Source organism: Cariama cristata, unplaced genomic scaffold, assembly GCF_000690535.1.
Source record: "Cariama cristata isolate BGI_N322 unplaced genomic scaffold, ASM69053v1 scaffold10355, whole genome shotgun sequence".
In the NCBI taxonomy this organism is placed as follows: Eukaryota; Metazoa; Chordata; class Aves; order Cariamiformes; family Cariamidae; genus Cariama; species Cariama cristata.
In genome coordinates, this window is record NW_009618107.1 from 1 (window position 1) to 18,220 (window position 18,220).

At 38.4% G+C, this 18,220-nt stretch overlaps 1 protein-coding gene across 1 annotated transcript; it reads left to right on the plus strand.

The window, feature by feature from the left end:
* Positions 1–5: 5 nt before the first annotated feature.
* On the plus strand, positions 6–16,415 carry LOC104162084 (carbonic anhydrase 3-like; the record flags this gene model as incomplete). The annotated part of the gene is made up of 7 exons (XM_009700731.1): positions 6–36; positions 955–1,152; positions 8,202–8,320; positions 9,167–9,259; positions 10,194–10,259; positions 11,135–11,290; positions 15,229–16,415. Coding segments are annotated over 7 exons (783 nt in total), but the record flags the coding sequence as incomplete, so codon positions are not given.
* Positions 16,416–18,220: the final 1,805 nt, after the last annotated feature.

An 18,220-nucleotide genomic window follows, 5' to 3' on the forward strand; every position in this document is an offset into this window, starting at 1 on the left:
CCAGCTACTACCCGTGGGGCTACGACAGCGACAACGGTGAGTGGGGGCGAGGGGCCGCCGCCCCCGCGGGCAGCGGGTCTGGGAGCAAAACTCAGGGAAAATGGGGGGCCCCGCTTCCTGAGGGTGCATGAAGAGCGGGAAGAGGGGCTCCCGGCGGGCCTGGGTCTGTGGTGGCGTGGCCGGTTGGTCGTCACTCGCAGGTGTGGAAGAGGCAATGCTGGTGGAAGGAGAGGCCGTGGCAGAGGTCTCCAAGTTAAATAAAGTCAGTTTTCCTACGGTTAGTGAAATTTAAAGTTTGACATAGCTTTAAGATCCAGCTGTAGGCTAGCCCTGATGCAGGAAGAGCAGCGTTGGTCTGCAGTGCAGCTGCGATCCCTCCAGCCTGCCGAGGGCGGAAGCCTGGGTGGCCTGTCGTTCCTGCCCTCGCCTTGGCGGTAGGAAGAACAGCACGGCCTCGGTCAGCCTTTTTCCACATGAAGTTCTTCATAAAACCATGACGGTATTTAAATCCACGTTTCAAATTCCTGTCTTCTTCAGATATCAGTGTCCTTTTTGCTCTCCAGATGGGTACGTGGTGCCACATTTGAATCATTTAGGTATATCCCATCGTATTTCTAGCCACTGCTGGACTTGGAGTATACACCTCTAGTTTCCTTCCTTGGTTGATTGCCATTCTCCTAATAAGTAAAGTCTTGCGGTTACTATGAGAGTTTCGGTTCCATTGAACGACTTGCAGTATCCAGTATTCCAGCTAGAATAATCTAATTGCTTTTTATACTGTGAAACTCTTGACAGGGCATGACTAACAACCAGGTGATTAGTAACCCACTTATTAGCACATTTAACTGACATTCTGTAGCTAAGCAAAGCCAAGCTTGCATTTATTGTAACACAAGTATAACTAGTATCTAGCTGGAAAAGGTTTTCCTGATATTTCTCTGTGTTTTTTTCTAGGACCAGATCAGTGGCACAAAAATTACCCGATTGCCAAAGGACGCCATCAGTCACCTATTGAAATCAATAACAAAGAAGTGCATTATGATCGCTCCCTACTACCATGGTTTGCTAGTTATGATCCTTGTGCATCTAAGACCATCCTCAATAATGGGAAAACCTGCAGAGTTGTATTTGACGATTCGTTCAATAGATCAGGTTAGTTTTGTTTTCATCTCAAGCTGTCATTATGTATCAGTGACTATTTCTCAAGTTGCTTGGAAGACAGAGTGTGCTCTGACTACTCATGTCGATCAGAAGGTCTCTGTGTACTGCCTGCTTGTGATGTACAGGTTTTTGTGACTCCAGAGTCCTGCACAAATGTTGGGAAAGGCCTGGGACTACTTTTAGAGTCCACAGGTAAAATCCTAGGGAATGGAGAGAGCTGCAAAGAAGCTTGGTGCAGGATGAATTAAGGTGTAAGGTAAATTTTTGAGCTTGCAAAATCCATTGCAGTTGTGTTGCTTTCCAGGAGCAGAGAGTCTAGGTTTTATTTATGAGGACTGAATTCCATTCAAGCTATTATTTGTGATGCCCAGCAGAACATCTTTAACTGTGTATATGGCTGAAGTTACAATATTTGAAAACTGCACCTATGTAATTTCTGATAAATGAAGTAATGAACCAGATGTTGCCACAAAGTCACGGTATTTAATCGGTTAAAACTCCCTTTGGCATTCATGAGATTTTGTCTTAATGAGGATTATAGGGCTGAGAAATTCCAGTGTTTCAGATTTAATGTCCAAAATGTTTTACCCACTTGTAGTTATGACAACATACAATGTGCTGCATATGTAATGCATAGCTTTTAAGAGTTAATGGGTTATATATTTTGAAGAGATATGTCTGTTCTGTTAACAGGTGCTAGAAATATTTAGTTTGTGTTGGCAGAACCACTGTCGTTTCATGTTAATACTATTGGCTACATTTCAAAGGAAAAAACATTACTGAAAGAAGTATGAAATTGCATTAGTACTGCGATAAAAAGGAAAAATCAAATGCATACCTCACTCTTTATTCTTGTATCAAGGTCAACAGAATTGTGTTGTTATTTACAGTACATGGTAAGAAAAAGAAAATGAAATGTCAATTTCAGTAAAATATTGGAATGTCCGTCTTCCACAGTGTATAGAGACTTATTTCTTAACTGCATTAAAAGTTCCATTTTCTGTTACAACATAACTAGGATTGATAGCTATCATTACTAGGAGGAATTTTACTAATAGGTTGGTTGATCTTAAATATCTATGGGCATGGATTTAATTTGATGGATTTTTAATGGATGACTTGGGTTTCATGGAAACAGGATCAAAATGTATGTAAGCTGGGCTAGTTAATACGCTATCAAAACTCACAAATGACTATGCAGTCAAGAGTTTGATTACTTTTCTAGCGAAGTGGGAATCTTTAATGGTATTTAAATAAACATATTATTAATGTCAGATAACATGATACATCAGTAAAGAGATGTAGCTGTGGCATATAAGAAGACCTCCATGACCATTACTTACCATTTTTTACCATCTCTTGTATTTGGTTGAACAGCATCAAATATATCAATGGTTGCATCTTCTGCATAAACATTAAAGTAATTATTGTTATAGTTACTCAGCTTTTGCACAGGAGGGAGTATCCAGGCACAGCAATCTACAGCATGGATGCAACACTGACCACAGAGAGCAGAAAGTTTTGGAATGTTCTAAGGTTTTTTTTCAGATGAACTTCAGTAACTGTTGTGTTCTGATCTCAGAAATAAAATGTGACTCATTGGAAGAAAAAGTAGGTGTATTTCTCAACTCTTTGAAGGCAAGAAACATTCAGTGTTTATTGTTATGTCTCCTTTGTTATATCATTGCCTGCAGAGTCTGTGGGTGGTGTTCCTTCTCTAATAGAATGCTAATTGCAGGACAAATTCCACTGTGCATACTCCTACTGACTTGAGCATGTTTTAAGTTTTTTAGGATATGTACAGTGACTTATTTTTTGTGTAAAGGAACCACCAGCTGCATAATACATACATATGTAATAGCAGTCGTACAGGAACGAAGCTTTTATTCCTTTGGAACAAAGAAGTTCTTCCTTTCTTTCTTTCCGTCTTTCTTTCTTTCTTTCTATCTATGTATCGCTTTGCCTATCTATCTGAATTATTTCTAAGTTAACCAGAAAACTAAGGGCTTCCTTTATTTTCCTAACCTTTTCAGTTAGAGTGGTCATACCTATACCTGTAGTTCTATTTAGATTTTCATTAGTGGTGGATGAAATAGATTGCTAAATAAATTGCAAAGGTGAGTGATAAAAAGAATTATTTTGGATGTCACCAAATTTTACTTCCATTGTAATTCAATGTAATTTACTTCCATTGTAATTCGAAATTCAAAAAATATTCATGCCAGAGAAGTGTCCTGAGAACACCTAACTGGTGGTATCATTGTCATGATGCTGTGTGAGATACATAGCTTGTAACTTCCTTACAATTAATGACTCTTTGGCTTTCTTTATAATACCTTGGTTAGATAGTTAGATCAAGGTGTTCAGTCGTTTAATAAACAGTAAAGATACCTAAGTCTTGTACTGGAACCCAGACAAGCAGCTAGGGAGAGATACACGAAGGCTATGTCGAGTGGATGCCTTCTTTCATCTTCTCACTTTGTTGTTTTTCTTATCTCCTTGGCACTTTCTATGGAAGTTCATCGGCCAAACAGACTACTACTCCTTTTACTGACTTTCTGATGGATGATGTTTCAGGGCTTGGAGTACCTCAGTGCTGGCACACTTTCTTATAAGGTTACCTTGATGCTGCTTGCAGAATCTTTCCATTTCTTATCAAAGGAATGTGTGCCTTTGGAAGTGGATGATGCAAAAAAAAATTAAGAGAGACAGTTATTGTAAGTAGTGAGACCTTGTTGCTTATCGGTCTCTTTTAGCATGAGTAGTGCTTGTGGACAGCATTTCCAAGAGTACCACTTTGTGGGAAATCTCATTTATCTTTGCAAATGAGATTTTTGATTATCAGCTTCTAGTGAATAAATGTTTATGTGCTGACTGGTTCTAAAACAATGAGGACAAAACCCAGTGACTTTAATTAAAACTGGGGGAAGTCTGTCCATAGACGTGCAAGTTTTCGTTGGTTACTGCAAGAAGGTACTTAACATTTTGTGTACTGAATTTATGCTGGAACAAGCCAGTAGCCGTTACAAGAATAGCACAGCTAAATTCCAGTGCTTGTGTAGCTGTGGTACATACCACTCAATCGCTACACTGCATACCACAAAAGACAGCAAAGTTAAATTCTTCCTTCAGTGTTCAACACATATCATTTATAGTGTCTGCATGAAGGAACTGAGCATTAATGTTAGCACTGCAGAGCTTGGGTACAAGGAATTTAGGAGTTGAGTTTCTGTTAACTTTGAACTTCCATTGTTAGAGGTAAAAATGCTTGAACAGTCAAGGGCCTGCTGAGGCTACAGTTACACAATGGACTGTCAGTTTTCTGCCCCTGGAGATGGGATTTCAGCCCTGCCATAGATCACAAACCATGGTGATTTGGGAGGTCAGTGATGGACAGGTTGTGATCAAGAGGCACAAAACTGGAAAAGCTATGTTACAGTGCAGGTGAGGGTGGGCGGCACGCTGACAGACTTCTGTCAGACATGTCTCTTTCCCAGTCTCTCCCTGTAAGAGTACAAAATTCAAATACAAACAAAAGTAATCCTTCTGCTTATCTATTCAGTGGTTGCTTAAAGAAAATTTCCGTGAGAACTGACATTTCGGTTCCAGAAGCTTTTAGCAAACACATTTCATCCCTGCAGTTAGCCAGACTGTTGCAGTAGAGAGATCGTCTTTTGAGCAGAGGCTTTTTTATAAACATCTAAAATGTGTCACTGACATTAAAAAGCTGTGGGTTTTGTACTGCACTATTAGATTCTGTTATAGAGCAGCATAACAAAAGTAATGTGTCTTTTTCGATTCTCATGCAGTAGTACCTTACTAATTTAATTTCACTGCAGTTTACCAGCTCATTTTGTGGATTTGACAGGATGAGAGGATCATAAATCTTGTAAGAACAGTTATTTCTTCTCATGTTTATAAACACAACTCACCTCATGAGTCTGTCTGGTGCTCCTTGCGTTTTTCCACCTGACTTTCACAGTATGCCTTCACAGCAAACAGGTAAGGCATTTGTGTAGGCATTATTTTGCCGATTTTACCTTAGTGAGGAGAGATGATAATTGACATTAGCGCAGATTAACAACCAGACCCGTGCCTAAGCTGCTCAGCAAGTGGATGCACTTATTTCAAAACCTTGTCACATTTCTGTTCTTAAGGATACCCTGCTAACTAAGGTAAAGTGAGTGGAGCAGGCATCTCCACTTAAACTGTATCACACCTTCATTTTGCTGTGTAAACACACAGAGTGAGATACAGAGTTTTTTCTCACCTTGGTTACATCCTTCTCTGCAACACTTGCCCTCTCTGGGGCAAACAGCTGCATCAGTGATTCCATTAAGAGTGGAAAAAACACATTCCCTTATTAGCTAGTGCTGTCTCATGCCGCTCAGTTTGTGACGGGTCAAATAAAAGGTGAGCTTTTTCACTGGAACCGATGTCCACGTGTGTGTCCATGTAGGATTGCTCTGTGACAGACTGTTCTTCAGTGAGAGGGACACGGAATTTGAGCGAGCACTTCAGACTGACATGACATTTTTGTGTGTGGTATCAGGCACTGATGGAGAGTGAGGTGCAAATCCATATAAAAAGTCAGTCACTGAGCAATGGGATGAAAGTTTGCAATGATAAGGCACCAAAAAGGAATCAATACTTTTCTCCCTTCTCTCTCTGGGCTGGTTTGTATTTTCCTGCAGCTGGGCGGTATTACTTTACTGACAGCAAGTTTGAGAGAGTTACATTTTGGTAGGTCTGCTGTGGCTGTCCTGCTACTTCCTCTAGAGCAGAAAGAGCAACAGAAATGCCATGTTTCCAGTATTCAGAAGCAAGTCCAGCCTTTCGGCTAGTCGTGTGAAAAGGATTACACAGTATTTCAGAGCACTAAGAGAAAAGCTGGCTGCCATATATATCAGGGAGTGAACTTACAGTCTCCTTTTTTAAAGCTCCCGCTTTTTTTTTCATGCAGTGTCATAGGTAGAAGCTCAGTGTGAGTCATGGGGCCTTCTAGAAAAGCATCCTTTTGTAAGTGTTTTGTGGTAGGAAAACAGCTATCACAGCCTTAAAACTGGGAGTCTCGGATATTTAAGGTGAACATTTCCCAGGCAATAATTGTTAGAATAATTCATTGTTACATATAAATGTGTGAATACATAAAAACAAAGCTATATTTTAACACTACTGAAAAACAATTTAAAAATACCATAGTTTCTTTTATAAACTTTTACCTCATATTCTTTTTCTAACTGTTATAAGGGTGTGTACTTATTTGTGTTAGTATTTTCTGAAAACAAAAACGCAAGAGGATAAAGATACCTTTAGAATTCAGGTTCCAAGCCACATGTTTAAAGAAAAATAAAGATTTCTTTTACTAACTTTGATCTATGCAGACATAGTTTGGAATTTTTTGTTTTAGATATTGGCGAACTTCATTCTTGTAACTGTTTTGTTTACCTTTTTTTAAGCATAGGGAAATTTCATTTACTAACATAGGGAAATTTCATGTATTTCTATGTTTTATACTACATACTTGCAATTAAAAGAAAGAAAACACTTTTTTGTCCTTCAGGAGATGGTGGTTTATAGGCACCTTAGTCTTTGCATCATTCTGTCTGGCTTAAAGTGGTCTAAGGACAAGCTACTGTCTATTTATAGATGAGTGAAGTAGGAATGTGTTGGCAGGAGGTGATGCAGAGCTTCACCTAATGCCCAATTGAAAATGTCTGCTGATGGCCCATCAGTGGAAATAATGAGACGTTTTTACCTTAAACTGGATTATTTGGTCTTACAGATCTATTTTAATGGAGAATTGATGGCATTATCAGCTACTACTGTTACTGTGTCTGCATTGGCCACAGTACTGAATGTCTATGGAAACAAGTAAAGGAAATTTGCTGAGAATAACAGATTGATCTTACTGTTCAGTAAAGTACTTTATTTCTTGAGGTGACCGTGGATTTCATTCCTTTTTAGATTTAAGAATATTTTTCACTAGCTTATAAAGACCTGTTCTTGAGAACTGCTGAATGGTTTATATGAATGCTATAACTATCTCCAAGTAAAGTGAATGAGAATTGAATATTAATGAATATTTAGTGAATGTGAAGAAGTTCGTCCCTTTTTATTGTGGGATCCTTTCAAATACACCACCTTCATTTGGTATATAATGTAAAAATATGAAGATTATTTACAATACAGGCTATTGTTCATCACAGGCTGAACTTTTCTTTAGGAAAATAGCTTGCATCCTCAGTGATTGCTTTCCTGGCTCATTTGCTGTTTTCTTTCTCCTCTTCCATAGCTGGAAGGAGCAGCCATTATAGCAGAAGGAGCATCAGTCATTTCATAGCTTTTTAAATGGATAAGTCGTAACCTGCAGTAAGAGACACAATTTGTAGTGTTTTGTGAGAATTTGTCTATCATCTAGCACTTCAGTAGTTGCAGCTTAATCATGGCTATTTTTGTGTATTTTGATATAGGTAGATATTAGATGGATCAGGGGGAGATAAAGACATATAAATTTAGGTGTCTTATGCAGGCTTTTATAGGTAGGTGGGTTATGTCTCTAAAGTCCCATTCAAGTCAACAGAGATGGAGTCACTCTTAATCAATGGAGTCCAGAGAGCAATTCCACCGGTCACCGTCTGTTGAGTGTCTTAAGGTGAGCAAAATTACTCTAGAGGCTTTACTGTTCTGATTAGGGACTTACTTCAGTTACCCAAACATAGGCAACTCGTGTCATTTTTGATAACCTAAGGTATTTCACCTTGCCTCCAGATACTGCTTTAGAAAGTACAGTTCTTCTACAGATCTTGTATCACATCTTCCAGTCCTGTCCAGGTGTCTTTGGAATGTCCCAGAAGGTACGAGGTGCACATTTATGCAGCTGAATTAAAACAATGATCACTATTGACTATAATGGAAGCCTAGACACAAATAAGTCTCATCTGTAAATACATATGTAAATATTTTAAATATGTGTATATTTCTTTTAAAAGAATTGGAAGATACTTGAGTCTAATGCTGTTGCAGATTATCAATTGCAGTGCTGAGAGGTGGGCCACTTCCAGGAGTCTACAGACTGCGTCAGCTGCACTTTCATTGGGGTTCGTCTGACGACCATGGCTCTGAGCATGTTGTGAATGGAGTGAGATATGCAGGAGAGGTAAGACTCACCCCTTTTTACTCTGAAATAGGGTGTAAAATAACATTTGTCATTATCATTCAGGTGGGACAAAATTTGTCATTTATCTGCTTTTCAAGGAGTTCTTTCTCTTTATTTATCTGTGACATTTTATTCTTACTCCCATCAATTCTTACAAATGTGAATCAGATTGGAGTAATTCTCACAGCGTAAGAAAAAAAATACTATGTGAAACAAAAGTTTCCATGTTCTCAAACCAATGTGGTTTGAAACATCGGACAGCAAGGCTGAATTACTGAGAAGCAATTCAAACTTACTAAGACAGTATTCTGAGAGTAGAGTAGTACAGCAGAAGTATAAAATTGTAGCGATAGAGAAGAGGAAGAATGCGTTACTTTGATTTCCTACCACTTTAGGAATGTAAGGGAGGATGAGAACTGTAGACTAATAATATACAGAGCTTACATTCATATGGTTTCTTTGCTAGAATTGCTGTAATTTGAAAGCCAAATGGAATAACGTATCAGTGGATGACTTCTGAACTGCATGTTCTACCTGCTTACTTAAGCATCTTTTCTGTGTTCTTCAGCTTTAAGATGAAATTTATGTTCTTTTTTGCAATTTCTGTATTAAGATGTTTATAGTTTATTTTAAAGCGAATAGTAGTCTGAATGGTAATATATGGCTGATATAACTCATACATAAATTGCTGTCCCTTTTTTTCCTTTTTTGTTTTTTTGGAAGGCCTAATCCTCATTCTTTGTTGCCCCAAACTCTCTCATATATACGAAGAACTCTAAATTCAGCCTCTGATGGCTTGATATTCAATAATGGATTTTTTTTTAACATATTTTTCTTTGTTTCCAGCTACATTTGTTACACTGGAATCCCAAGTACAGTAATTACCCTGATGCTGTGAGAAGAACTGATGGAATAGCTGTTTTGGCCATATTTTTGCAAGTAAGTAGAAGCACACAACCCTTCTTTGTACTGCTACTGTAGAGTTTTCTATTCTTACAGGATTAAAAAAAGCAAAACCCACTGAATATATTTCCTAGCTGTCGTACCACATTGAAAGGCTTGACTTTTGGTAATGCATGCTTTTCAAGTTATAGAGCATGAGTCATGTTATTTCAAATGGTATCCAATACTACGCACACTTGTTCCAGCAGCTATCGAGTCGCTATGTGGTTTGTGGAAGCTGTAAATCCAGATGTATTTGCCACTGCTTTGGGGACACGATGTCACTAGTGGCCCTCTGACCAACAGGAGTCAGCTGTTTTCTATGCTAGTCATGGACTGATTTCAAGGACAGATACCAGTCCTAGGCTTTTCATGAACTTTCCCCCAGGCAAAACTAACTCACAGGCAATACATGTAACTCATCCTTTTTTAAAATCCTTTTGGGGGCATGCAGTCTTAGCCTGAAATATTGGCCTTTGCTCTCTGTTGTTTAATTAATATTCACTAGAGATAGAAAGATAGATGTCTGTATTGAGATCAACAATTGCAAACAGTAGCTCTGACCATGAAATATGTTTTTTAAACTAGAATGAAACTTTTTCCAAATTCTGTACTTGAGTCTGAAGAGTTGTTTATCTTTGTTGGGCTAAAATTCAATGTCGACAGGAGTAGCTGTATTGTGAAATTACCCATGGTGCTGAGTTTCTGTACTGACATAATTTCCTCATTTGTGTCATAATATCTGTTGGGGCACAGACAGTGGGTACAGACCGAAGACATAGCTTACTAAGCTGGTAGGGGTGATAGGTTGGGTTAATACATTGTAATTTTACAGTTGATAGATGTTTAGATGCACATATTAAAAAACAGGAGAAAGAAGAAAACCGATTGAGCAGAACTCTTTGGTTAGCTCTTGCTTTCTTCTTTACAGGTAGGGGAAACTCCCAAACCGGAGATGAAGAGAATTCTCGAAGAAATAAATGCTATCAAAACAAAGGTAACTATGTTGGGCTTTTAATTATAGGAAGATTGCTGCAAACTCTCAGGACAAAAAAAAATCAGAAGTCATGACTTTCTGGTTTTCAAATTCTGCTCTGCAGCATTGCCAGAATATACTTGTGAATAAAACCATGGGTAGCTTTTCCTTAACAAGAAAAGTCCTTTTTTCCATTTACATATGAGCCTCCTTTGGCTTTAGTGGGTCGTACTATTTTGTGAAAATGAGAGTCATCTTGCCAAAATTTACTCGCCTGAAAACTGTGCATGGAGTCCTATTCCCTCAGTGGTCAGTGACAAAAGAAAGGCACCTTTGGTAGTTGGTCCATTTGGTCTTGAAATATGCTGCCTAATGGACCTCTGGAAGTGCTGCTGACTAGGCATCTGTGTCTCAGATAACACTATGTGATAGGAATATCACATTTCATAGGCTGTCTTGTTTGTTATTAGCGCAAATGTTGTAAATCTAGAGTACCTGTCTCACTTCATTATAAGGTGACCTAATTCAATATTCAATAGATATGCAGAATTTTCATAGGAAAGGAAGCCAGAAGGAAGAGTGTTTCTGGACAGAAATGAGTGAAGCACATTGGTGCTGGACACTGCTTCACGTGAGTTAGCTCAGGTATAAGAAGTAGCATCATGGAGTTGTATATTATGTCATGCTTCTCTGGGCCCATCTGTGAGGGTTGTTTATTCCACTTTACACCGCATCATTATGTCTTGTGTAGATGTGTGATTAGTTTCCTTAGTTCCTACTTTTGAAGCATCTGAATCACTCTCTGTTTCTTAAAATACCAGAGCTGCATCTTTACCTAATCTTGACTAGAGCTACTGAAGAGTTTTCTGTTTGGTTTTGTTGTGGTTTTTTTAAAGGGGAAAGAAGCTCCTTTTCCAAACTTCGATCCTTCAATTCTTTTCCCTAAATCTCATGACTACTGGACATACCATGGGTCTTTCACTACTCCACCTTGCGAAGAGTGCATCACCTGGATTGTTCTTAGAGAGCCTATCATAGTCAGCTCAGACCAGGTAAACTTCAAACAGATAATATTTTATGCACTTCTTTCTAGTTACATGCCATAACCTGATCTTATTCTTTTGACAAGGAAAATGCTCATTGATTCTGTGAGAAAGTGCATGATTAAAAGCACAGTGAAGAACTGAATGCCTTAGAAACTACCTTGGGACTCCATAGGGAACCTGTAAAAATCTTCAAAGGACTGCAGTCTGCAACCTAATATATGCAATCAACCTATTAGACCCATCTCTCTGTCTGTCTCTGTATGACTCCCACATTAACTAATTGAGCAGAGATGATGACCTTCTCTACTTGGAACAGCTCATTGTTTCCTAGCCCATGTCAGACATCATGGTAGTTCAAATCCACAGACATCAGAGAGCTTTGTGAATCAGTAAAATCATAATGCAGTGTAGATGGTAAGGGTTTATAGCAGTTTGCAGTGCTACTGACAGCAAGCAGTAGTTCCTATATATGAGAGTTCTTGCTCCCTTTTGCAACATCAGCTGAAGAAAAGAGTAGTTCTGTCGTTCTTTCCCAGTCCCTGTGTTCCCACGATATGAACTCATATCAGTAGGAAAGGGTGGAGCTGGATGTGGCTCATACCTTTTATTTTACACAGAGCTCAAAACACTGCATTACACCAAAAGCCAATGTAGGAAAGCTCAAGCCATTAACTTGTATTCTCCTGCAACCATTTAAATCAGAACCTTGACATATTTAGCTAAAGTTTAGGTTAGGTTTGCCCCAACAACTTTGATTATGCAGGATTTTTTCAACCATTTACATTGTCACAAGCTTTCTCACGAAAAGTGTTCATTGCTTACCATGATGAATGTTTGAGGGTAATCACTGGACAAACTATGAAATAAAGCTGCTGTGAAAAAGTGACCACCTGCAATGAAATGCAGTGGGGCAGTCAGGTACCCTGTGTTGCACACTGAATGAAGCAGGAGTCCAGTGTTCTCACCTAATGCAGCTGAACATTTCCAACTTTTTTAACATTCTAATATGTGGATGTGTCTCTTACAGCATGCTTCTTTCCAAAACATCTTTTATAAGAACACAAATTTAATGGTATTGGCAATTCTGTCTGCCCCATATTCTAGATGGCATCACGTAACCAAAAAAATCACGGAAGTGTTCTATCAGGTGCTTGATATCCATGTTTCTGGAAGGTATACCACCTAAATTTTCACAAACAGGAGCAGCATCAGATAACTATAATTTCTTGTTAATTTGAAAGCCTTTTCTGGTCACTTACCATAAAGAAGTATTTCTTGTTAATCCTCATTTCCTCTCAGTCCCATTTAAAGAAATTTGAATGCCTTCTTTCATCGCATTTCAGCCTATGATTTTACTCGTACCACACAAGTCAGTTTTCTCATCTGAGATTATTCCTCTGCTCAGCAGACTGTAATGGTACCATATCACAAATTTCAAGACTCCAGGACAGGGAGAACATGAACATTAATCAAGTGACTGACATATTATGTAGATATTATATGTAGACACATAACTTTTCATTTTAGGTTCTCAAGGTGGTAAAGTGTTTTGTTGTATTGATTGATGTGTATGTATCACAAAAAAAAAAGTCTATTTTCTAGTACTTTGTATTTATGTGGTTCTTTTAAAGAACAGAAATCAGGTATGATGGAAACCTTAGCTGGCAAGAGATGAAATATGGTAATGTATTCATATAACTTACAGCTTAATTTTCACAGCTTATTGAATTGATCTGCTACCTGTTTCCTTGCCATCTGAAAATTAAAATATGTGGGCTATTCTGAAGCTGGTAGTTGTGTGAAAAATACAAATACAGTCTGACTGGTTTCCACAAAGTAAATCTGCTTAGAGGTTTATGTTAGAGAAGATCACCTACAGATTTTGTTTGGAAAAGTGTAGTCATTACTGAGCATCTCTGATTTGAAATGCATTTTTAGAGGACTAACTAATCACATCATTGATCTAGCTTCATGAAAAGACTTTTCTGATCACTGCTGTGTTTAGGTCATGGTCTTTTTTTTAGCTTATCTAAAGTTAGTGAGTTTTGGGAAACATGCAGACTGTTCTCTAACTGGCCCTGCTCTAGAAAAAATGGAGCATTGAAGGTAAAAAGGAAATTACTGCACAGAGATGGGACATTGGCTCTTATCCTGAGACAACTGCTTTTCAGGCAGAGTTGGCAGTGTATGAGGTACTGTATACAAATACAATAGAAAGACTTCCCTCACTCCAGAGTGTCTGCAGTCTAAATAATGTATTCATAAAAGAGGATTGTGTTACCAATTATTTCTAATCCTAGAAAGTGTACTACCATGGCAGCCTCATTAATAGTAATTATTTTAAGTCCGTGTGCATTTACAGTGGATTGCTTGGATGCTTTTGCAGCCAGATGGTAACAGTATATTAGCCACAAGGATAAGTGCAGTCACTGCAAATCAGTGCTCTGCAGGAAAAATCAATTCACCAGAAATCCCTGTGAGAGGTAGAGTGGGTGGCCTGGCTGCTCAGATTACTTTTAATGAAAGGACTGGAATTTAACTGTGGAATAACTCTATCCAATTGCAGACTAATTTTTTCACCTTTATGTAGCTATAGTCTGAATATATCCCTTTTGGGTTTTTTTACTGAGTAGGGCTGGTGTTCCACAAATAATAATAAAACCCAGCAATCTCTTCTCCAATAGTACTTTACCGGTATTAACAAAACTGATGAACTATTTTCATCTCCTACTGTTCCCATAGAAATTATTCTTCATCTGAAATCTGAAATTTAATTTCAGATGAATAATCCAGCTAGCACATTATACTGGTTATAAATGTGACCTCATCATTGTTCAGGCAAACTGAGATAGCTGGCTTGTCTGAGCTGCGTAGTGAAGAGCAATGTTGAGATGCCTGAGCTAGCTCAGTCCATAAACTGGAATTAGTATAGTCACAGTGAACCCAGCTTTTACAGCCCAGACGGAAGTTCTGCTTCTATTGGACTTGAACTCTGTACCGTAAAAGGTAGATACAGCAGCGTATTGAAGCTAGTTGCAAACAAACTTGATGTGTGCCATGCATGGGGCTACCTTTTCAAGCGTGCACGTGGGAAAATGAATGCATCCTTTTCATGGTAAGCCATTCAAAGAGGAGAGTGTCGGGTGTCTGAATCACAGCTGATATGCTTTCTGTCTAATGTGCATGGATGGCAGTGACAACAAATGAACGTAATTATCTGTAAGTGTGTATATATGCTGCATCCTTTGAAAATCAGAAAGCAGTAGAGGAAGAGCATTACACAGTTTTGAAGAGTATGGGCAGAACTCTTCTTATGGCATCCCTCCAAAGAATCATAACTTGGTTTAAAAAAAAAGCTAAGGAGACCAAGCTGCAGATCCTGTTTACAAACTGTTTGAAATCTTGACCAAGTCATTATCCAGATTTATATTCCTGTTATTAATAATGGACTTTTTTTGTGTGTCACTGCAGCAGAATATATCCTCTGCTACAGACCCACCCCAGAAATGAACAATTAGTTTATAATTTAACCTTAACACCTTGCAATTCCAGAGGCTTCTTAACAGTCAGATACTAAGGCAGGGTTAGAGTAGGAGAGGTTTATTAGGGCATAGGCTGTTCTATTTGCATTTTCTGAGGACTTCCCACACTTTCTGTGACTGCACACAGTTCTGTAGACAGTACATAAATGACACTACTTTTCACAATCCTGTTCAGATAGGACCCATTTATTCTGTCTTGACTATTTCTAAGGATATTACTGCTAGGACAAGAACATGAGTACAGTTCTTGTAGTGATGAGGTGAAGGACATCTTCACAACTTTGAAGAAGAATTTCTCCCCAGCTTCTGGGACTGTGCCAGCCTCCTTGGTTTAATTGTTGGGCTGTGGATTTGTTCCTCAGGGATTTCCAACAGGACACTTTAATTTTTGCTCTCCTGCAGATGGCGAAGCTCCGCAGCCTATCCAAGAATGCCGCGAATGAACCGAATCTCCCCCTGGTTGATAACTGGCGCCCAACTCAGCCTCGGTATTTCAGGATGGTGAGCGCATCATTCCTCTAGGACCTGGCTCAGGTTGGGTGTCGCCGGGTGAGGTGACCTCTGGAACTAAGAGATGGTTTTGTTTTGTGTCCTCTGTTGCATTTAGACAGAACTCTGGCTGTAGGTCTGGAGGCTGAAACTTTTGAGTCATGAAATGTGAATTTCACTTTCAGAGGATAACATTTACTTAGGCAAATCCTATCATTAAAATGGAATCTGTTTGGCTCTCCATAACTGCTTTAACATTATTAGCTTGTGTTAATAGTACAAAGAAAGAAGATGCTACTAACAACTACAAAACCATTTCCTATTGCCTGCGTGTCCCTTGGCGCTTGCCTTATTCCATGCTAAAGAGGTTGCAGTTAAGAGAAGTAATTGTTTTTAGCATAAAAACATACTTTTCAGTAGTTGTTTTCAGCATTACCCATATCCTGCTCTGAGCTGCACCAGTTAATGCACAAGGCATTCTTGGAAATAAATGAGAGCACTCTCTTGGTATTTGATACTCACATAAAATATGAAAGGGTAGAAAATTGCTTCATAAGCATTGATAAAGAACTGAGCTTTTAACTTCTTAAAACAATGGACAGGTGAAACAGAGGTCTGTTCTCAAAATTGTATTCACTGAGTTGTATGTAGTTAAACTATGGAATGGAGGAAGAGCTGTTTCTGTTTGTGTCAGAACTGGTTGTCTGTATTAAAAGACTAATTTGCATTTTAATGTTGTAGCAATCAAAGTGACATGGACTTTGAGAACTTGGTCCTTGTATCCTGAATATGTATTTTTCTCCATGTATGCAAGTGGCTTTTCTGTGTAAAAAGGGTGTTAAGATAGCAAGAGTTCTTAATCTTTTTAGTGTTTTTTTGAGGCAGATTCTCACTTCATGTGCAGATATAATTGATCCTACTTTCAATGAAATTTGTGCATAAGTATCTGAAACCACAGTTTGAATCTTCTGATCAAAATGCTGTTGACCAGGGTGTTCTTGTCTTCTTTTGGCATAAAGAACAATGAAACGGGATTGTAATCCTATACTTGAAATAACAGTATTTCTGCATTAAAAAAATCCAACAATAATAAATACTTAAGAATTTTTGTTCTTTATGTTTTCTATCCCTTTTAGAAACATGTAAAAATAATGGAATTTTAAAGAAAGACTTCTAAATATCCTCTGTAATACACCTTCATGGAAATTGATGATGGATGGTATCTTTTCCAGATGTTTGTTTGAACTACAAGAGTACTGATAATATTGCATGTGACTGCAAGCAAGGAAATAGCATCTTAAATATACTACATCGAGACTTCCACCTCTATTCTTTTAGTGAGGTCACCCTATTCTGACAATGGCTTTCTTGTAATGCCATATGAATCAACTCCTTCGCAAGTTGATTGCACAGTGGAAAAGTTCAGTCTGTATCTAAAACCATTTGTCTGAATGGTAATTTACGTTGAGCTCTGGAAATATAAAGCAGCTGCTGCTCTGGCAGTGCCTGGGCTCTCAGCTGCTGTGTTCTAGGGCAGGCAGACGTTGCTGAGCTTGGTGATGAGACAGGGGTTATGCTCCCTGCCTTCAGGTTCCCCACTGTGAAAGCTTCTGGACCGTGTCCTCACTTTGCTTTCTTCCTTCAGAAGGGTAGTGTTTTGGCTGGGAAATTTCATTTAGCTATTGTTAGTATTTCCCAACTAATTTCCCAAATTGATTGCGTTGTGCTGTTCATGTTTGTACTTTTCACTTGTAGCCACATTGTGAAATGGGTTAACATCTGTTTATGTCACATGCACATATTGCTGACTTTGACACAGATTTTCTTACATGTACATACTTCCACTTAGATGGATGACTTACACCAATAAAACCTGTGCAGGTCCCTGTGTTTGAAAACATACATTTTTTTAAACACTTGATTAAATGTAATTTCTTCCCAGCTGGGTCATTCCAGGACAGTTCAAAGCATAGCTTTGTGTTTGACCACCCGGTACCCAACACAATGTTAGCTCTAGGCATAAGAACATGCTGCTGGATTGTGCTTTATACTTCAGAGGAAGGTTTAATCCATAAAGATTTCTTTTTCTAGTAAACTGCTAAGTAAATATCCAAAACAACATCAGGAAGTATTCCGTATTTGGTAACTGATGTTATTCTGAACAGGAATGCAAGTCACAGAACATCATTGACCATGCAGGACAGGGTTCCGATAGAATACCCAGTGCTTCCTGCCTTCAGGTGAAAATGGCAATTTCTTGATGCATGAAAATATGAGAAAACAATATTATAAACATCTTTCTACTTTCTACTTGTTTTTCTCCAGTCAAGTCTGCAGTATGTCTCTCTTTGCTTGTATATTGCTTCATCAGAAAAAGGAATTTTGAAGCAAAAATGATTTTTCTAAAATGCATAATTTGCTGTGAATTACAATGTAAGTTTTTTTATAATCTGCTTTATTAAACTAAGTTGCATATCTTAGAGCTTAGAGCAGGCTTTATCTTTCTTGCAATTTATGATATTGCAAGTCTGGAACATGCAGTCCCAGGGTTTTTTTAATGATATGGTTGTTTCCCCATGACATTTTGCAAAGGCGCTGTCTGGGTTCTGTAAATGAAGCTGAGGTAAGCCTCATCCTCTAGAGCCATGTTTATTAACTTTTAAACTTAAAGTTGAAGTAATCTCTTAAAAGAAAGTGCCATTTGACTTCTTCATGCAGTTGGTTTCATGATATCTGTATTTATAATTAGTAAGAGGTAGACTAAATTAGGTTCAGGGCTGTGTTGACTTAGTTGCAGATAGGAGGAAATGTGTGAACATTTTGGAGGTTGCTTCACAGACCCCCTTTCAGTCTTTAAGGGACTGTCTGACATAATGATGATAGATTGAGAAAACAATGGTTCAGC